This window comes from Diceros bicornis, chromosome 7 (genome assembly GCF_020826845.1).
Source record: "Diceros bicornis minor isolate mBicDic1 chromosome 7, mDicBic1.mat.cur, whole genome shotgun sequence".
In the NCBI taxonomy this organism is placed as follows: domain Eukaryota; kingdom Metazoa; phylum Chordata; class Mammalia; order Perissodactyla; family Rhinocerotidae; genus Diceros; species Diceros bicornis.
In genome coordinates, this window is record NC_080746.1 from 21077016 (window position 1) to 21099346 (window position 22331).

Below are 22331 nucleotides of genomic sequence, written 5' to 3' on the forward strand. Positions count from 1 at the left end.
AGAGGGAAGGACCTTGCCTACCCTTGAACTGAGGCTGAGTTAGCCACGCATCCAGGACTGATATCCTGGATATCCAGCCGGTGAACCTTGTGTTCTACCTCCCAGCAGTGATGCCCAGTGAGGGATATGGATCCTGGGTGTGGATCTTGGCTAAGAATAGTTTGTATTCCGAAGGCAGCAAGATTAATTGTTGCTCTAGGTAATGACCCATGAATTAGATGAGTGACCTCTGGGAAGAAGGGACCAGTTCTTGGTAACGTTGTTTTTGGTGATGACAAATGATTCTGAAACTTCTGGGCTTGATTTGGCAGCCACAACATGAATGTCGTCCAAAACACCTTCACAGGGAAGAGCTCTGGATTTGTGTCGCTGTAATAAGTCAGATGCGAGAAAACTAGGCTTCAGAAGACTCAGCTTTAGATTTTTAAGCTTTTTATTTGTCTTTTCAAGGATTAATAGTAACAGTAGAACTGATTCCACATAACTAAGGAAAAAAAAGAGTCCTCGAGTCGAGAACAAGGACACATCTTGATTTTCTTACCAGGTGCTCGTCACTTTTCTTTAAGCAGAGAAAAAGCCGAGAATAATGTTTTTCAAGAAAAAATTATTTTACTTTTGCAAGATGACTTCTTTTTTACATTGATCATATTTTCTTTATTTTTCCATTTTATTATGGAAAATTTCAAATATATATAAAAGTAGACAGAATGTCATCATTAACCCTGTGTGCAGATCACCTAGTTCAGTAATTATCCAGCCATGGTCAATCTATCCTCCGTATGCTTCCTCTCCTTCTCAGACTATTTTAAACAAATCCTGGACATCCTATCATTTCTTCCGTAATTTACTTTAGAACGAATCTCTGTAAGATACATCCTCCTTTCCCCCCTCTCATAATCACAGTATCATTAGCTGAATGTACATCTTCTCAACTGGTATACCAAATTTTTGCCCTACCCTGTAGAGTGAAGGGTTGGTACAGCGGTAAAACCTGAGGCAGACGCTGGAGAAGCCAGAGGGTGATTACTGCCTGCACTGAGACCTTTTCCTGTGGTTTGGTTTATTTTGAGGAAGGTTTTGTTTGGATCGGGTAAGATGAGTTTTATTGTTGTGTAAATATGGTTGTGTAAATATGCAGTAATTGTAGCTAATCCCTTAACTGTGGCGTGCTGTGGAAAGCACCCATGGTGAGATTGGCCATTTCCAGTTGTTCTTATAATGAATACTCTCCATCTGGGGACTTCTGTAAAGAAAGGCTATTTTAGTTTGATGGCTGTGAGATACCTCATTCGTATATTTATCTTTAAATGCTTTTGCATTTTGTGAATATGTGGCTTAAAAGAAAAAACGTCTTTTCCCATTTCTAACTGGCTAAGTGCTAATTTCAGCCTGTATTTTGTAACTGAAGTGATCACAAAATGCCTTCTTTGGTGTGGGAAACCCGCACAACAAGCTGTAAGTATTTGGGTCTTATTTTTTGTAGGATGGGGGTTCGGGGTGGTCGGGAGAGAAAAGATTACTATTTTTACTTCTCAATATTTGCCCCATTGATTTAAAATATGAATTTTTAATTTTAGCTAGAAATGTTGGAATGCTTCAGTGTTAATTTCTGAACTTCTTTGGTTTCTCAGAAAATAGGTTGGTTCCATTTTCCAGGGTTCAGGAAATGTGAGGTTGTGTGTGTGTTTTAAGAGGTTCTTTCTCAAATGTATTTAGTGTGGACTATAAATCTGAAGCATTTAGTTTTTTGGTTTTCAGCCAAACAAGTAATTACACATGAGATGGTTTTGAGGGGTCTGAGCAGCCCTGGCCAGGTAAAAACCCGCCTCCTGCGCCCCTCTTCGGAGCTGGCCACGGCACAAGAAAAGCACAAAGGAATCCCTACATTCATGGTTTGGGGAGTGCCACCAAAATCGAATAAAAAGCCTTTGTTTGGAAACCATCAATGAAGGGAAGGAACCCATTGGAATGTTTGTAATTACAAGTGGCACCTCCTTGTTTAAATTTCAGAAGCCACAGTTTCTTTTTCAGAGATTTAAATTGCAGGCTCTAGCCAGCAGCTGCTGTTGTGGTTAATGGGCAGTTTCTCTTTGAAGAACTTCCAGTTGCTGGTTCTCAAAAGCGTTGGTGCAGTTGGCCTTCAACTAAGGTTAGAAGAAGGGGAGATGGAGGTATTTATATACGTGCACAGCAACAGTGATGTGTGGCCTTTATTATTACTCAAAAGAGAGACTTGGTGGTAAGGTTGAGAGAAAGCGAGCATTAAGAAAAAAATCTGTTATGACTGACAGGTGTCTTGAATGGGGTGATTATCTTAAGAGAGATGTGGGGTGGGGAAAATTTTTTCTTTTAGTAGATGTTTTACTGGAATATAGTTATTTGACCCAACATTTTGATCTAGATATTTCAGAAATGTTAAATAGGTTTGAAATGAAAGTGCTGTGATATATATTTAAATGCTACTCAGTGTTTGAAGTTGATATTCCAGTGACATGGACTTTTTAAAATGCCTAGAGTAAGTATCTTGCTCTTGGCAGTCTTCCTTGGTGAGGTAGGTACTCTCTTTCCTCTTGAGCTATCCAGCACTGGAATGCAATGTCAAGTTGGAATTAAGTTATGAGGTCCCTGGGGGATGGGGTGGGGTGTGTAATCTGCCTGAAAACAAAGGGTTCTTCTGCCCCATATCCCCCATTGTCTGTACCCTATCTTCACTTGGCTAGGAATAACCTAAAAGTTAACATATCAAAAATTTAACCTTTCATCTTTTCTGCCATAGGTATCAACTTTTCTCAAAATCTCCATTATTGCAAATGACATCTTGGTCTCCAAGGCCCCTGAATGTGGAATCTTTTTTTCCCTCCTTAGCTTTCACTCTTGGGCTGAAATAAAATGGGGCTGATGTTTTTCCACGACATCTTCTGGAAGCCTCAATGTCCTCTCCAAACCAAGTTTTACTAACAGAAGCTTCCTAGCGGATTCCCCTGCTCCAGCCTCTGCTAGTCAGAATTTCGGTCTGCCTGTGGCCGTTGGCATTCTTTTCTGGACAAGATCATGATGCTTCCCTTTCAGAAATCCTAATCTCACAATCTTGCTTCTTGCATCAGATTCAAAATACACACTGTTTTGTTTTGTTTTTTTTTTTTTGTGAGGAAGATAAGCCCGGAGCTAACATCCATGCTAATCCTCCTCTTTTTGCTGAGGAAGACCGGCCCTGAGCCAACATCTATTGCCAATCCTCCTCCTTTTTTTCCCCTTTTTCTCCCCAAAGCCCCAGTAGATAGTTATATGTCGTAGTTGCACATCCTGCTAGTTGCTGTATGTGGCACATGGCCTCAGCATGGCCGGGCAAGTGGTGTGTCAGTGCGCGCCGGGGATCCAACCTGGGCCGCCAGTAGCGGAGCGTCCGCACTTAACCGCTAAGCCATGGGGCCGGCCCCAAAATACACACTGTTTTGTCTTTAGGTTGTTCCTTCCTCAGTTGCTTTCTTACTCCCTTTCTAATTGCCCTCATTTCTTGTCACTTTTCAGTCCAATCCTGATGGGACTGGAAGACTGATGATTCTGCAGTGAAGCTGAGGGAGAAAGGGGCTCCACTGGTCAGCCTTCAGCTGCTTGTCTTTGCATAAAACTGCTCTCTCATCCGTTTTTCTCTTGACTATTTTAGGTTGTAGACATAGGACGACTGATTCTCCTCGTCCACCTCGAGAATAAACATCTTTCCTTTGCGTCTTTTGGTTTAACCGGCACATGCTTATCTAAAATATACCCCAACCCAGACATTTCTTTTTCTGCTTTACAGGTACATGCATGAGCATATTTCTTTACGGTGAGCCAACACGTGTAGATATTATGGCCATCATTTTAATGAAAATTTTAACCTTTAGAAATCCTGAAAGTTTATCGCTCCTATTTGGTAGTACGTGTTTGAATATGGGCATTTACTGCAGCATGAAAATGGTGTAATTGACTAAATAAATTACGAGCTGGCAAAGTAAGACTTTAAGATGAAAAGTTAAATCCTTGAGGAGGAGGAACACTCCAGAAGGGTCACAGTCAGAGGGCCTTGTCTGGAGCTGCTGACTTTGCGTAAAAGAGATCAGCCCCTGGGAAAATGATCCGAAATATACCACCTTAGAAGAGTGTTTGGTGCTCATTTGGATACATCTAGTTACTAAGAAGTGCCTACCTGGGGACCCAGGAGGGAAATGTGCTAAAACCCAAGCCTTTGTTAGCTAGCGTTTTAAACAGCTTTGACTTTGGGAGCCGTGCTGCCTAACTAAACGCATCTCCAGCATCATGGCATCTCCAGCATTTTAGCTGATAACATGGAGGGTGAATTGTCACCGGCTTAAGAAAAAAATGAAACCTTTGTTTCTCAGTCTAACTGCTAAACTTGTTATCTTAAGGATTTTTTCAAAGCCTTTATCTGCTAATAATATCTGCCACAGTTCTTCCCTTATATTTTTCCTTCTCTGGTATCCTTCCCCTGCAGAGTTCAGTTCTTGCTAGTAGAAGGTTAGGCAGCACGATAATTCAGTGATGTGAAAACTTGATTATCATGGAGTATTTGGGGACAGTCTTGGAGAAAAGGTTGTATGTCAAAATGCCATGTGTATTTGGCTCTTTGCAGAATATGCCTGTGATAAGCCAAGCCACCCGGACGTTACTACAAGTCAGCGTGATTCTCTCTTCTGAACAAGAAAGGAACATTGCTTCATTTCTCTTGCAGAAACCCTTACTTAAACAATGAAAACTTCAAAGATAGGGAGGAAAAAAAAACAAGTTAATTTAGTACTAAATTACTGCTCAAATGGTTTTATCTCGTAAAAGGTTGAAGTAAAGATTAGCTTAAATGACACTGAACTTCACTTTTCCTTGTGGGTATCTTGTGAGCACACATCACTGTGAAGAGACCTCTGTCTCTTTTCATTTAGTTTTGTTAGTAATCACATGAATGTTAGTTGCTGTTTGTTTCCCTTTCCTGAAGCACATCTCTCCGTCTCTGGGCCAGGTTGGCAAGCAGAATACCCAGTTCAGGTTACAGAACAGTAAAACCTAGTGCCTTACTGATGAGTTAAAAACAGCAAAAACAACCTACCTTACAGGGTATTAAAAATAAAATAAGATCATAAATATGAATGTACTTGAGAAGGAAATATTTTATATATTATTTTTATTAAAGCAGTCACTATTTAATGATAGGGGTTATGGCTCTGGCTACTACTACTCGTAATCAAGATTGTAAATCCATCACATGTTTGGGAATACTGACAAATACTCTGTGAAAGGAATAATTCAGGATGTACTCAACTGTCAGGTGAAATTGAAGAACAAAGTGGCAGTAAGATCCCACCTGGAGCTGAATGTTTTTTGGAAGTAGATGAAATCATCCAGTCACCTTGGAGAAATGGAAAGTGATTATAATCTCAAATTTCTGGGCCTTTTAACACAGAGAGGACTTTATTGTTTTACTTAGCTGTCTATATTTTATATACTGTATTTAATAAAGAACTTGTATTTCTGTTTAACCCATAAGGCATTTGCTAGAAAAGTCAGCATTTAAAAATTATTTTTAAATTGAGTATGTACTTTTATACCAGGCACAGTGTTAGGTACATTCGTAGTTGAGTAGGTTGATTGCTGTCTTCCAGAAGGTTATAGTCTGTTTTTTCTCAACTTTTATTTTGAAAAATTTCACAAACCACAGGAAAGTTGAAAGAAAAGTACAGTGAATGCCTGTATACCCCTTACTTAGATTCATCAACTATTAATGTTTTGCCCATTTGCTTTAGCTCTCTAAATAATGTGTACATACGTATCTTTTCTTTTTTTCTGAGCCATGTAAAAACAGGTTGCAAGGCATAGTGACACTTGACCCTTGAATACTTCAGCACATAACTATTCAAGAAATTTAACATTGATTCAGTAATATGTCTAATATCTAGTCTATATTCAAATTTCCCCAGTCATCCCATTAATTTTCTTTATATGTGTTTCTTTTTCCTCCCTGATCCAGAATCCATCGGAGAGCACACACTGGATTTGCTTTTCTTGTCCCTTTCTCTTTTAATCTAGAACCATTCCCCTGCCTTCCTTTTTTTAAAGGTTTTTAAGGAGAGAGGAAGTGTCTTTCATGGCGTTGACATTATGTGAGTCCAGATCTGCTGTTTTGCGGAATGTTCCACAGTTCTACAAATTGTTTGTTTCCTCATAGTTCGATTCAGATTACAATCCTAGGCAAGAACTCCACGTAGCTGATGTTGCCACCTTCTTATAGCATCACATCAAGAGGGACATAATAGCAGTTTGTCGTATTATTCATGATGTTAAGTTTGATCCCCTTATTAATGATAGAAGTTTAGTCACTTCGTTTAGGTAGATTTATAGGTTTCTCCTGATGCCTCCTGGGTTTGTTTCTCAGTCAGGGAACTGTCGTTCCAGGGGTGTCGTTCCCCCACCACCTGTCCCTCGGTTGTCATACTGTGGTGACCGCGTGTTGCTGTGATGCTGAAAGCTGTGCCACTGGGATTTCAAATATCAACAGGGTCAACCATAGTGGACAGGTTTCAGCGAAGCTTCCAGATTAAGACAGAGTAGGAAGAAGGACCTGGCCACCCACTTCCGAAAAAACTGGTCGTGTAAACCCTAAGAATTGCAGCGAAGCATTGTCTGATACAGCACTGGAAGGTCAGAGGATGGTGCAGAAAGACTGGGGAGTGTTCAGCTCTGCTGTACACAGGGTCCCCAGAGGTCAGAATCCACTTGTCTGCACTAACAACAAACAGATTTCTCCATTTTTGTCCATTTGTAGTTAATGTGATTTGTGGGATGTTTTGAGACTGAATATCCTGTTCTCTAACAACGCTTCACCTAGTGGTTTTAGCAGCTTTGATAAACCTTGTCTGAATCAAATATTATACCAGTCGTTACAAAATTGTGCTTTTTCTAATTGTTATTCTTCTACCTTGGGTAGAGGCATTCTTACATATGAAAGAGCTTGCCTTTCCCGCTCATCTCTGTTTTTTTGAAAATCACAAAGGACTCATAGATTTAAAAAAAAAAAGCTCAGCGTGATATATTTCATTCGAGTCCAGTTTGGCCAGTGGGAACACCTTCAGTCTGGCTTTTGTGTCCTTTTGATATATCTCTGTTAATTTTTAAATACTTTCTTATTTTGTGTCACAAGAAGATGTCTCAGGTCATTTTGTATTTTCCCTGTCCCAGACCTGGAATCAGCTATTTCTTCAAGAAGTCCTGGTTCCTTTTAGTTGGGGAGTGGTATTTAGATACCAAAGAGTTGTACTCATTGCTATTGACTTGTTGTTTCAGTGGACAGAACTAGGATATATATTGGAAATATATATATATTTACACATATTTATTATATAAATACATATTTATTATAAGTAAATGTATTATTTATTTATATATAAATTTATATGTATTTTTTATTTTATTTATTTAACTCATGAGTTCATAACGATGCCTTCAATTCCAGTCTAACACCCCAAGGTTCTTTCTCTCCTTCTCCCCTTTCTTATTTGTATCTTTGTTCTCATGTGGTGAGAACCTTGGTTATCAGCCACTTCAGTGTCTTATAATTAATACAAAATAGTTTTAGAATGACTCCACCAAGATCACTATAGACAACAAACCTACCAAGTAAACCTCAGGATATTTTTGCCATTTGTTTTGCCTTTAAAATACATGCCAGTGAGGGTTGACAATCAGAGGACTGTGTTTACAAGTTCACAAATTAGTTCCTTTTGTGTGTGTGTGTGTGTGTTATCAGATAACACAGGGTCATTTGTTTCTGTTTATAGTCAATTTTTGGGTTTTTTTCCATCTTTGTTGATTTAATTATGTATTTTGAACATGTAAATCATTACCATGGTTCAAAATCAAAATTAGGTAAAGAAGTCTCACTCTCTTCCCTGTACTTTCCTGCCCATTCCCACACGCCTTCCTATAGAAGCCAATTTTATTTGTTTCTCGTATATCCTTCCTATTTTTCCTTTTGAAAAAATAATAGATAATGCTGTTCTCTTTTTTGTAAAACTTTTCCACAAGGCATGTTAACATCTGCCTATACTCTGTCTCCTTATTTGACAAATCCTGGGTTCTCATATTTATTTTGATGATTTCTATCCATTTGGCTTTGTTTTACTTTAGAAGCCATTTTTTTTGTTTGTTTTCTGTCTTCATATCTCTTCCATTTCTTCCTTCCAGGGAACTAGTTCTCTTTGGGTAGTTGGAAGAATTCTGCATCTATTTTTTCATTTAATTCACCAAATTACTTCAAGAAAATGGAGACTGCCCCTTTTCCTATAATGTGGTGTGTGTCTCTGATGTTTAATAACCATGACTTCCTTTGCTTCTCATCAGTCATCTTTTATCCTCCTTATCCAATAACTTAGCAAATCTGTATCTCAAGCCTCAATGCCCCAATTCTTCCCACTTTTTTTTAAAATTGTGGTATACTTACTTACTGTAAAGTGCTGAGCCTTTTGCATGTAAACCTCAGACCATGTTCTAAAACTGCTTATTGGATATCTCAATCTGGATGTTCCACAGTTATATCAAATAAGTTAATGACAGACAGCAACTATCATTTATTTAGTGTCTTTATTCATGCTCTCATTTAATCCCCACCGTCACCCTATAAGTAGTTACCTCTCTTGCCTCATTTTACAGAGGAGGCAGCTGAGAGGATGATAGGTTCCTTGTCCAAGAGACACAAATAATAAGTGGCAGAACTAGATCTATCTTCAAAACTCATAGTTTTAAACATTTAACTGTATTTTCCTAAAATTCAAGATGTCTAAAACTGAACTTAGCATCTTTTCTCCCCAAACCTCACTTTATTCTGTATTTCCTATCCTGATGAATGGAATCCTTTACCCAATGACTTAAATAAATCCGGGAGACGTCTTAGAGTACTTCTGCCTTCAGTATCCTTTCCCCTCTATTCGTTACTAAGTCCTGCTTATCTCTTGCATTCACTCCTATCTATTTCACCACCGCTGTCTTAGTTTACCCTTATCCTCATTTTACAGATGAGGAAATTAGATTTAAGCTGATATAACAGCCCCTTAATTGGGCCGTTTACCTCTAGTCTCATTCCTTGTAATGCGTCCTTAACACTGCTTCTAGATGGATCTTTCTAAAACACACATTAGATTGTCACTTTCTTGCTTAAAATCTTTAAATGTTTTCTTGGTACCTTAAAGATGAAGCTTACACTTTTTCAGCATGGCCTACAATGCCCTTCATCATCTGACCTCTGTCGTCCTCTCAGACTCATCTCTTGCCAGCTAGACACACCATGTTCTTACTTTAGGCGCGGCACACCGTGTTCTTGACCAAAGTAAGTGTGTCCTAGATGTGCCATGCTGTCTCAGGCCTCTGCTTTTTATATGTTACCTCCTCCTCCTAAAGCACCCTTATCCAGATGGCTGGTTCCTACCGATGTCTTTTGAGATCCAGCTCAAGCAGCAAATCCTCAAGGAAACTTCCGTGATCTCTCAGGTTGCTTAGGTGCCTTTTCTTTGTGTGCTTTTTCTTTACTTCCTTAAGGGCTTTTCCTGACTTATCTTCTTCCTTCCTGTCAAACATCCTTCTCTGAATTGCCCCAGATTCACTCTGTAAACTTGTGCATTTCATATTTGTCCAACTTGTTTCCACCAACAGAGATGTCCCACCCTCCGGTCTTCCATATCAGCATGTTTAAATCCTATGCATACATAAAGACTCGAGTCCAGTGTTTCTTTTTCAAATCTTACATGATTTCCAACCTGAATGTAATGTTTTCCTCTCAACTTCCATTACAACTGCTCTAGCCATTCCGTGACATTTAACACTTCTTTCCTTATTATGTGTTGACATGTGTCCATGGATCTGTGTCTCCCTGCCCTTCTACAGGAGGAACTATTATTCATCTTTGTATCCTTAACAGGACAGAGCACAATGCCCTACACATAGTATGTGCTCAATAAACATTTGTTGAAACAATGAGGGAATTGAAAATTAGGTATCCATTGCCTATTAAATCATTTCTAGCCCTTCAGCCTAAATGTGAACAGAAAACATGATGATATTAATTCACTCTTGAGGACTAGTATAAAAATGAAAGCACTCCAAGGTTGTTTATTCACTCACCATTTTTTTTCCTGTTACATACTCTGATTTCTAATCTGTATAGCCTATCTTTCCTCATTTGTTATGAATATGGGTAGTTGGGGTATAGAATTTGCAGTAGGCCTTTGTGTTTTTGAATTTAACTTAGTGGTTGTCTTATTATCAGCTTTTAGAACTATAATTCTTAGTAGAGGTTATTTGTTGTCTCATAATGGATGAAGAGCTGTCAACGTGCTTGACTTTTTCATAGGCTGAAGGGCTGACTTCAGTGTGTTTGTTCCTGCTTGATTGTTGGGCAATCGTTGGGGAGATTTAAACTACCAGCCCAGATAAGAGAACCTCTTTCCGTTTATTTAATCACTCCGCAGTCCTGGGATGGCTAGCCTTTGAGTCACTGCTAAGGCCACTGGCACTTCAGAGTTGAAGCAACAAAGCAAGAAACTTATCTCTGAAGCCGTCTGCTCCTCTTCACCTCAGTGTTCATGAAAATCTTGTCTTAAAACTGAGATATGTTCTCCGGAGAGGCGTGGTGAACATAGGGAAATTTAAACCTCAGGGTAACAGTTTTCCTCGTACAGTAATAAAGATATACGTGGAGTCAGTGGCTACAGGATCAAAAAATAGATCACAGTAGTCGGATCAAACGTGAGAAATGGCTTGTTGCTATGTTTGAAAAAAATGAGATGGGTAAGGCAGTCTGTTTTATGGAGATGCTTCCACTATTTGTGTGACTATATAGTTGGTGCTAAATAAGACTGTGGCAAAGTTAAGCTTATAAAATTAGTTGCCTAAAACTGATCTAGCTTTAAACAGAAAGATTTCTTGTTGGTCTTACATGGAACATGGGAGAGATTTTATATGCAGGCAGAGGGTAAGAGAGTTTGCCAATATAACCTTTTAATTTAAGAGAAGTTTGGAGTTTGTTCTTTCCTGTGAATATAGAGGTGGAACCCACTCTAACCAGAGTTTATTGCTGTAATATTTTTTAAATGCGTTTGTGACACTGATATATCTGTGACCTTGTAAAGGCATTTTTGAGGGGACGGGGTAGCCAACCTTTTCTCTCGCTGTCGTAAGTGATGTCTGCTCAATAACTCTAACTTCCCGACAGTATTGGGAGGGGGAGGAGGACCTATCGTAACTTGTTTTTTATGGCCTATTTCTAAAGTATTCCCTTCATATTCACATCCATCCATTTAGACTTCTCTTTTCCCTGCCTAAGGCATGCATCTAGCCTCGTCTGTGTTGGGTGCTTTAAATGTTTTGAGTTATGGAGAATCATAGCATTTTTATTGATACTTCCCTTGTAGTTATATAGCTGTGTATTGTCTTAGGTTACACAGCTTGCATTTCTCAGACCTTGTGTGTGGATTATTGCAATTAGTTGAGGTTTTGAGTGGAATGACACATCTTCTTAGATTTTTACCATGTGCCATTTTCCCTTTCTGGATAGACATTTTTTCAGGGATTGCCTTCTTAAGAAATCCTTCAAGTTAAAGGCATTAAACCTGTCTTTTCCACCGTAAATCTTGGTAAATATATCTATCAGCATGACCTACTGTCAAGCAAATAATAATTTGATAGCAATATTCGAGAAAAATTATATCTTTGAAATACAAATTTTGTCAGTGTGTTGATGTATAGTATATGATTGGTATTACCGAAGAAAAAGAAAAGATTAATTAATTAGTTTCTTTTAGAATTAGATGACTAATCTTTCAAGCATCCTATTTAAAAACAATTGCATCTAGGTCTTGTTGGCAGGATTGCATATTTCGTTATTCTGGTCATTTGCATGGAAACAAGTTGATGATTCTTTAAATAACCACCCCGCTCAGTTTTCTTTTTCTCTTGAAATGTTATTCCTCAAGCATTATATTCCATTCATACAGTAGCATGAATCAGATCTAGATAGTTAGAATTTCAGGCTAAAGTAGCAGCAGAACTTCTTCTCACCTTTTTTTTTAACCAAAAATGATCTCCTATTTTCATATTAATTTACATCTCTTTATCCTTGTTTAATACTGTGAGTGCATACAGAGTTATGCTTTAATAGAATATTTTTCAAGGTTTTAGGATTTTTTAAAAATGAGGTCATCACCTTCAAGATTTTGACCTGAACTTTTCATGAACTAAAGGAGCAAGAAAAGGCTAGACCAAAAAAAGATGAATATATAATCTACTTATAATGGAATAACTGATCAGAGTTAAATTCATTTTATAACATTTATCTGGTGCTAGCACTGTACCCATTTCAACAAGAGAAGCTTCACATTTATATATAGATCTCTATAGGATTCCCTTTGAAAAAAGCATTTTACTTTTTTAAAAAAGGTTTGAAAACCACTGGCCTACACATAATGATTTCTTCAGGTTGAAAACAAGGCTGGAGAGAATGATACCCACTTTACTGAGAGAGCACGTCAGGGCTGAGGCCAAAGCCATAGGCAGTAACAGGGAATGCTCATTGGCATGATCTTTGCATATTCTCTTTGTGGCCACAGCAGATAACTGGATAAGGAGCTGAGATTTCAGATCACTGTCACTTCTGTCTTTCTATCAGAGGGATATATAGGAGGGAGCTAGCATGGAGTCAGAGTGTAGAAGGCTTTCCATTTAAACGAGGTCTTGAAAACATGGGGAAGATTTCCACCGAGAATGAGATGATTAGAAAGGACATTCCAGGCTGAAGGAGAACCACGTGAATAATGTTTACAGGTAGGAAAGCTAAAATGGTACTTGATGGATGCGATTAGCAAAAGATAGCTAGGGGCCAGATTGTGGAAAAACTTTGAATGCCAAATTTAGATGTAATTCAGGAGGTCACTGGGAACTATTGAAGGGGTTTTGAACAGTGAAGTAACGTCAGATTGGTGCTTTAGGAATGTGAATCTGGCAATGGTCTGTGATTAGATTAGAAATGAGAGATTGGTTAGGGATATGATAGTTCAAGTGAGACTTAATGAAAACTTGAACTAGGGCAGTGGAGGAAGAATGGAGATAGAATTGACTGGATTTGATGGCTGAATGGAGAATGGGGATTGAGGGAAAATAAAGACTAGAAATGAAGGTGTGCTTTGATTTTGACCTTGAGTGGCTTAGGAGAATGGCTATTCCAATGAACAGAAATAAAAATATCATACGGTGGGTTTAGTAAGGGAAGACAATGAGCTTGGTTTTAGATATGTTAAACTTGAGCTACCATTAGAACATGGTGGAAGTGTTTAGAAGGTAGTGTGAAATGTGGTATTAAAGCTAGGGGAGAAGTTGAGGGTAGAGCTAGAGCTACAGATTTGAAAGTCATCTATAAAGAGTTCATTGCTGAAGTTCTACACTATGTATTGATTCAGTTATTTATTTGATACAAATATATTGAAATGCCCACTGTGTGCCAAACATTGTGTTAGGTGCTGGAGACGAGTGTATGAGAGATCCTGAAGGGATGGTGCATAGAGGTAGAACCTTAAGGAAGGTGTGTTTTTAGGGGACATGATAAGGAATTGTGATGAACACCAGGAAGGACTAGTCAGAGGACCAGAGATTAATGTTGTGGAAGGAGGAGGGGGGTAGTAGGTGGGAGATAGACAGGGTTGATGTGGGATGGAAGTCTGTTAACTAAATTGCTGAAGTCATGAAGAGGGGAAGATGATCTTCGAAGTGAATAAACTTTGGGGAAGAGGTTATGTAAGAATGAAATTAGACTTAGGTAACTTAGCTAGTCACACAGCTGGGATGTGGCAACACTGGACCAGATTCCAGGTTTTTGGACTGGAATGTACTACAGTGAGCCCAGGTTTCATTGTAGTACACCAGGACACCAAATTGCGCTTTTACCATGGTATGGGGAACTGTGGAGAGCCTGTTCAGCCCGTCCATATTACTTAAAACGTTTAATTAAGATTCTTGAGGTTGTGGTGTTGAATAAAAGAGCAAATTAATGAACCTCACAACTGTCCTTGTGTTTCATGTAATGAATGACAGCTTTGGCAGGCATAAGCATGGAGGGAGGGTAGATGGAAACTGTTTTTCTGGAAGTGTGCTTCTTTAACAACCACCACCAGAGAACAAAAACAAATCCTAGTGTAGCACAGGGAGCATTTTCAGGATGGCAGGAAGAATCTAGGTCAGCTTAACGGCTATTCCTGTTCTTTTAGGTAGATTAATGTTTGCCACCCTGGTTTTCAACATGCTGTGCAAAGTCCAGAAAGACCACGCATGGTTCCTTAGCGCGTATTAGTCAGCAGGGGGTCACGAATTAAAGTGATGTGTGGGAGCATTTGATTTACAGTTGAGTAGTGAGAGTGTAGCTCAGGCCTAATATGGCAACCTGCTGAGTTGTAGTCGGCATTTCTTTAACTCTTTTATGTAAAAGTTACATCCTTGTGGAATTTTTGCATATTACTTTTAGGAGATGACTGGTCTATTTCCTGTAGGTAGGATGATCAGAAAGTAGCTCAATTTAACAGTGGAGCTCTGAAACTTGAGCTGGCTAGTCAAGCATCTTTAGCGTCTCTTTGCCAAGCCATGCCTCTCCAGCACTGTTCAATATAACTTTCTGTGATGATGGAAATACTCTATGTTTCTGCTGTCCAATATAGTAGCCACTAGCCACAGGTGACTATTGAGCACTTGAAATGTGGCTAGTGCAACTGAGGAGCTGAATTTTTAATTTTATTTAATTTTAACTAATTTAAATTTAAATAGCCGCATATGGCTGGTGGCTGCTATATTGGACAGCATAGCTCTAGACTAAAAATTAAGAAGCCAAATTCTCATGCTCATCAGTGGCTTTAACTGGTGAGAGGAGATTGGAAAGAGAGGTTGGGTTAGGGTATTGCCATTCACTCCAAATGCAGTAGATTTGTATTGAATCTTGGATTCAGCTATTGTGGGCATCCAAATTGTGCATTCTTCTGTACTTTTCTCTTGCTTTTCATGTCTAAAAGCTTCTGGAATATCTTAATTGTCCTTTCTTCATTTGAAGAATTATCCCTTTTGGCCTTCGAGAGGTATAGCTCATCTGGTGTACAGATTAATAGCTCTAGCTTTGTCCTTAGAAAGCTAAATCTTGAAGGTTACTGTTACATGACTGTACTGCCGTATGCCAATTCACATTGTTATCTTTTTTGTGTGTGTGATGCTGAAAGTGAGTGAAATGTGAAAAAAACATTATTCATTTTAAATAGTTTTGACTGCCAGGTTAATGCGCCTCTTAAGCGGAACTTCATGAGGTCTGGCCATACTAACTGCTTTTAACTTGATTTAAAGTTCTTAAACATTCTGAATTGCTTCACCTAATCTTTTTATACTGAACGTACAATTTTCAGGCTCTTTTTTATTTTCAAATCCATAACTGACAGCTGCTCAACACCTCATTCAAATAGTTTTAAGAGTTTTAGAGAAAAGTTGGGACAGGCTGGATTTACTGACATCAGTTGGATTGAGATACTGTGGATTTAAAGATGATAGAGAAGGAGAAAGAAAAATATGAAATAATTATTGCATGTTCACTGCTTGCCCAATGACAGTGATTTGAAGCCTAATAGCTAACAAAACTGAGAGGGAACAGAACGACATCTGAGTTAACTTTCAAAACTTAAGGAATGAATATTCCATTTGAAAACAAAATTTTCATATCTGGCCCCATTTGTTTAATTACATTTTAAAGAATATTGATGCACAGAAATATGTATGTACCAAAACGTCACTATAAACTTTTTTCGAAATATATTCTGTAGATTCTATGAGACAGTAAGCTTCTTGAAGGAGCTAACTCTCTAGGGGAGTGCGTGATGCCTAGTGCACAGCAAATATTTCTCAAATGAAATTGACCGTTTTATAAGAGAAACAAGGTCATGAGGTCTTCCATCTCTACTTCCAATGGCAAATGGAACTGCCCTGTGACTCAGCTCCAGAAGGCTCTGTGCTATAGTGAATATGGAGAAGCTTCAGGGTGTAATGTTTGTCCAAGAGTTAAAATTAATGTGACTATAAATTTTGTCCTCAGCCTTTTAATGCCCTTTGAGTAAATGCTGCATGCATATCTGTGTGTGTGTGTGTGTGTCTGTGTGTGTGTGTTTCTGGGTATGTGTATCACCTACTATGTGCTAGACACTGCAATAAGTATTAGATTTACCGAGATGAATTATATAGGGTCTCTTCCTTCCAGGGACTTATATTTTAGATTCTTGTGCAGGAGACAGTAAAAGTAACAACGCTATGAACCATAACAGACATAATTTGGGAGTGCTGCAGAAGCATAGAAGAGAAGTACCTAAGAGGACTACCTAACTAAGTATGTAGACTTAGAGTCAGGAAAGACTTTCAAGAGGTCCCTTGAGTTGGGTCTTGAAAGACAGGTAGGAGATAGCCACACAGATGGTATTAGGAGTTTTTCCGGGTAGAGAGATAATATGTGGACAGATTTGGAAGCACAAAAAGCACGGGGGATGCTGGGAACTGCAAGTAGTTTGGCATGGCTGAGTGTAAAGCCTTTGAGGAAGTGGCGTAAGTTGAAGCTGGAGAAGGTATGTGGGAGTCAGATTATGCAGGACCAACTTGGAGGAGTTTAGTCTTTATCCCACAGAGAATGTCAGTAGGGGGTAGGGAGGGTGGGGTGATGAGAATCAGACTGGCTACCTGTGGAATGGATTGGGAGGATTAGAGACCAGAGATAGAACAGTTAGAGAGAAGCTATGGAAGACTAGCTGAGATTATGAGGGCCTTAATTAAGGTACTTGCTATGCAGTTTGGGAAGAAGTTGGTTTCAAGATATATTTAAGAGGGTAGAATTTCATGACTGAACAAGTGAGTGAGAAGAAGAAGAGGAATCTAGGTTAATGATCAAGTTCTGGCTTGGCCACCTAGGTGGGGGATAGGTCCACTAACCAAGATAGTGAGTTGAGAAGGTGGGCAGTATTGGGGTTAAGGATGGATGATGTGCCTAGCTTTGGAGAGGTTGGTGGCGTATCCGGGTGGAGATATCTAGCAGCACTCTACAGCACTCATTTGGAGCCATGGTTGTGGGTGTGCCCTCCTAAGAAGAATGTATACACTGGGTAAGGGGAGAAGAGGAGCCAAGGACAGAATTTCAGGGAACAGAAAAAGATGAACCAGAGAAAGGAATGAAGAAGGAATGGTCAGAAATTTTGAGGAAAACCAGGAAAGGCTTTTATCTTGGGATCCAAGAGAGAAGAGAGTTCTAAGAAAGGGAAGGAGAAACACTGTCAAATGCTACAGGGATATAAGATTAGATAAGGGGGCTGTTCATGGACAAAGCACTTAGGCATTTATGGGGGAGCTCTACCTAACAACTTCAGTGCAGTGGTAAGTGGAAACCACATGGCAGTGGGTAGAGCAAATGGGGCGTGCAGAATAGGAGGTGGGAAGTATAGACAAGTGTTTTAAGAGACTTAGCTGTTGAAGGTAGGATGAGGGAGAAGGAAGTGGAAATAAGATGTAAGATTGAGGGAAATTTAAAATTTTTAAGTTAGGGAAACTTGAGAATGTTGACATATATCAAAAATAAGAGGTAGTACAGAGGGAGATAGAAGATCAAGAAGTGCGAGTTGATCACTGAGGGAGCAAGGGTCCTGGTGAGGGCCAGGAGGAGGCATTTGCTTGAAGAGGAGGAGGGAGAAGAGACCATTTTTTTCTTCTGAGTTGGAGGTAATGGGAAACGCCTTGAGAACAAGGGTGGATTGTAAGATTGTATGTGGGTGGGCTGAGGACCAGAGAGAGGGAAGATCTCCTTGGGAAAGCTGGAGCCCCAGTTCTACCTGCTGATGGTGGATGGAGTCCTGGTGGATGGATCTGTGGGGGGTGGGAAGCTAGAGGGAAAGATGGAGAGGTTTGCAATACCACCTGCGGGAACTCAGAAGGTTATGGAGCGCACCCGGCTGAGGTTGGAAACCTCGAGTTGTAGTGACCGAGTCCCCTTACCTGCTGATTGGCCTCGCCTGGGCAGCAGACTGAGTGCTCTTCTTTCCCAGAGAGATACTTTGCTACTGAGGTGTCCTTGATATCTTCTTCCCTTTTAGAGGTAAGGCAGATCAGTATATCACCAACATTCAGAGCTGAAGGGACTTGAGAGATCATACAGACTAACTGAGGCTCAGAAAAGTAAAGTGACTTACTCAGGTAAATCCAAGGCTAGGACTGAGCCCCTGACTTGCAGCCCAGGGCTCTCTTTTCTCTACCCTTGCTGTCTCCTTGATAAGGATTATGAATAAAGCTCATTCATTATAAATGCTCTTAATGTTCTATTTTGGACACAAGGAATTCTATACCATTTTCTTTCTCTCCCAACTTTTTTCCTTCTCTCTGCCAGGTTCAAGCAGGTATAACCATATTCTAGAATGCTAAAAATAAGTAGGCTTATCTATTTTTTCCTAAGTGTACATGATATTTGCTTAGATGAGAATATTATTTGGGACGCATAAAAAGGTAGATCTTAAATGATGAAATGTTTGGAATTTCTAGTCTTATAAACTCTAATTTTAAAGATAGGTGGATTTATTCATTCATGCATATATTCATTCCGAGTTGTATTTATTCTGTATTTCGAGAGTAAGTAGCCACCAGGTGCAGGCATTGTTATGATATGGTAGCACAGAATTCCCATATCTGTCCGAATATCTGTTGAGAATTGACTTTCATATTATACGCTCTCCATCTAGAGTATCAAGTTTAATATCAGTAACTTGTGAATGCCTCTTTGGGATCTGCCATCTACATCCTTAGCCTCAACAAGAACTAAGAAGCAGATAATAGCATGTCTGTTGGATAAACACAGATTTGGCAGTTGTGATTTAGTGTGGAGCAGGGGACCCTTAATTAATTATCATTGTTTATAATACATTTTTCCCCTTTGTTTCCATGAAAGAGAATAATTCAGCAATACGATTGATAAATAAAACATAAAAGGTCAGTTATGGTTGCCCTGGTAACTATATTTCTCAGCAAGTATTTTGTTTGCCATGAAATGTGTCCTGGGTGATTTACTGGAAATCAGACTCTGAATGTCATGACTTTTTGTGTTTGAGTTTCTTATGCACTCATTTGGGAGTGACAATTTTGTAGGTTTTTTTGGGTTGGATTTTGAAGCTGTATGTGTGATGGGGATCCTTGCGGTTTTTTTTTCTTTTTTTGGAAGACAAACAGTTAACTGATTTCAGTGAATCTATTTGAGTCAAAGAAGAACTTCCAAGTCTAATGTTGGATTTAGGAGTATTTGAATGATTTGGGGGATACATGAAATTTCTTAAAACTGGAATATTTTTATGTAGAATGTAGACAAAGCCTATTTTCTAATAAGTGTTCAGGAATGTGTTAAAACATACCTTTTGATTTAATTCCTATGCAATTAATTTTGAGTAGAATAAATTATTCTCAAAAACGTATTAAAGATGAAATTCAAAATAATTAAGCAATTAAAGCAATTGCTACCTTGAAGATTTTTGGTAGTATGAATTAAAGTTAAGTGGATAATTAAAAAAAAAAAGTTTAGCGTATTCTGTGACCCCAAGCAAGAACCTACTTCAAGGAATTCAGCCTACAGAAATAGTTTAAATACATACGCAGAACGATGTAACTGCTGCATTGTTTTTAATAGCAAAAAATTGGAAACAACCCAAATGTCCATCAGTAAGAGGCTGGTTAAATAAATTATGGCCTGTCCATATAAGAGAATACTTTGTAGCCATTAAAAAGCGTAATGTAGATCTTTGTCTACTGACAGGAAAAGATTTTCAAGATATATATCAGTAGGTTGAAAAAAAGCACCTTACAGCATACAGTATATGTGGCATGATCCTATTTTTCTTAAAAAACTTATATTTTATGTATAATTAATCTATAATACATACTATCTAATTAGTCTATTCGTTTAAAATTTGAAGACTAAACACAAAGCTATTAACAATGGTTATCTCTGGAGAGTGGGATTATGAAGGACTTCTACTTTCTAAGTGATATTTGCATATGGTTTGAAATTTCTATAGGGAATATGCATTACTTTTGTAATTAGGGAAAAAGACACAAAGCCTACTATTTAAAAGATCTAAAGAAATCAGCTGAAATGGATGCTGCATGTAAGTAGATTAGGCTTTGTAGAAACCTTTTGTTTACTGTTTGTTTGTGTCTGGGTATCTCCGACTTTGAAGAAGTATTTATATTTATGTCTCCTATACCCTTTATACTGACTGATTTTTAACTCTTTCCTAGATCTCTACCAGCTGTTTTGTTTTCTCATGTTTCAGTTGTTTTCCAGCATACCTTTTTCTTTAGATGACTGCTTTGCGAGGTAGCCTGTTCTATTTCTGTTATTTAGTTGCCACCGATTATGCTTTGATGGACTTTTGCTTTTTGTTAAAAGAGTTTTTGGTGGCCCAAATTCTAGATTTCTTTTGTTTTAAAATTATATAAACTCTGTATACCAGAGAATTTAGGAATGGAATTTGTGGGCTTCAGGATTTCATCTGGTTGTGACTTGCTAGATCCTGACTCTGTTGTACTGAATGTATAGGTTTGTGTGTGTGTATGTTTGGTCTCAGTCTCTGTCTGGGCCCCAGTTGCAACAGCAGTCTGGAGAAGAGGCTTCTCTAGTACAATCAGTTTGTCTTTTTGGAGAGGAGTCATCAATGCAAATAGGATTAGGAAGAAAATGCACATAGGCCAGCAGTTTATTGCCATTTTCAGTGTCTAAGCTTAGTTTGTTAGCACACGGAGTTGGAGCAGAAAAGAGTCACTATTTCCCACCCTTGCTGTGAGTGAGGCTGACTGAATACACTCATGGTATCTGTTAGGATAAAGCTATGTAGTGAGGTAGATCTTAGGTCACAGTGCTGAAATTGTGGATATATTTTATGGATCTGGTGACTTAATACAAATTTAGACAACAGCCTTACATTTATTTTCTCCCCTTCTGCCCTGGTTACATAAAGCTGGATAGGAAATTCCTTGGAAATAACCATTGAATTCTTATCCTTGGGAAGAGTATGAAAACATACTTTTGAAGAGGTTTTGGATAAGAGGTTGCTATACCATGGGTTAAGATTTAAGTCAGTGTTTTTCAAGAATTTTTTTGACCATGGCGTGTGCAACCATATACACAATAAATTACTGCATTCAGTGCACCTTGTTTTTTTTTCCAGTATGCTTTCATATTTTTTTTCCTTTCCCTTTTCTGTCAGTCCAAACCTATCCGCTCTGTCCTGTCCACCTTAATCTATCCATTCATTTTTGTGTCCTATCCTACCCTACTCTACCCTACTCTATTCTGTCCTGTCCATTTCTAGTCAATTTCCTTTACACAAATGCTGGGTGAGACCCATTGAATTTATTTTAAGACCCACTGTTTGAATATCATTGAAAGGAAGAATGGCAGATTATAGTAAATAAAATTGCCAAGGGGCTTGGATGTTGTGTTTATTTATTTATTTATTTCCCCCCCAAAGCCCCAGTAGATGGTTGTATGTCATAGTTGCACATGCTTCTAGTTGCTGTATGTGGGACGCGGCCTCAGCCTGGCTGGAGAAGCAGTGCGTCGGTGCGCGCCTGGGATCCGAACCCCGGGCCGCCAGCAGCTGAGCGAGCGCACTTAACCGCTAAGCCAGGGGGCCGGCCCTTGGATGTTGTTTTTATTTTTTGAGTGTTGTCTGTCTTTTTCTGTGGAAGTCCGTGTGGTGTTAGCTTTCAGTTATGGTATGTGTCCCATGGCTTATTCGCTAGCGTGATAGGTTGCCAGAATTCAGCTACCTTATTATGAGATATACAGTTGTTGATTTCTAAGCCATCTTTCCTTCAGGAGAGTTTTTAACCAGGAAATCTTTATCATCCAGATTCTCATTGTGTAAATGTTGAGTAGTCTGAGTATTCAACGATGCTAATAAAGTCTACGTTTTCTCAGCATGGATTTATGCACCACAGAGTGTTTAACTCTAGGATCGCTTTCTCCTACCACCCAGTGTGCTCCTGGCCCCTCCTGCTGCCATCCACTGATGCACGCACAGAGAATAGGAACCCATTGTAATGTGGACGATGCCTCTGGGCCTAAGCCTCCAAGGTGAGGTAAATCTGCCTCTGGGAAGGAAAAAAAGGCAGACAAATCACTGGTCACCCCATTATACTACTTAAAAACCACATCTTGGTTTATCTGGCTTTTGTCATCTTTTATTATTGATAATTTAGTGTTG

At 38.9% G+C, this 22331-nt stretch overlaps 1 protein-coding gene across 5 annotated transcripts in view; it reads left to right on the forward strand.

Annotated features, from left to right (window-relative positions):
• CADM1 (cell adhesion molecule 1) overlaps window positions 1–22331 on the forward strand; it is a 317399-nt gene that overhangs the window by 4685 nt on the left and 290383 nt on the right. The window contains exon 1 of one of the 5 annotated variants that reach the window (XM_058545179.1): window positions 22162–22201. The exons of the other annotated variants lie outside the window; for them this stretch is intronic. Within the exon in view, the coding sequence (XP_058401162.1) occupies window positions 22168–22201 (34 nt within the window). The 5' untranslated portion in view covers window positions 22162–22167. Of the gene's footprint in view, window positions 1–22161; window positions 22202–22331 lie in introns of those variants that run through there. 5 annotated transcript variants of the gene reach the window in all.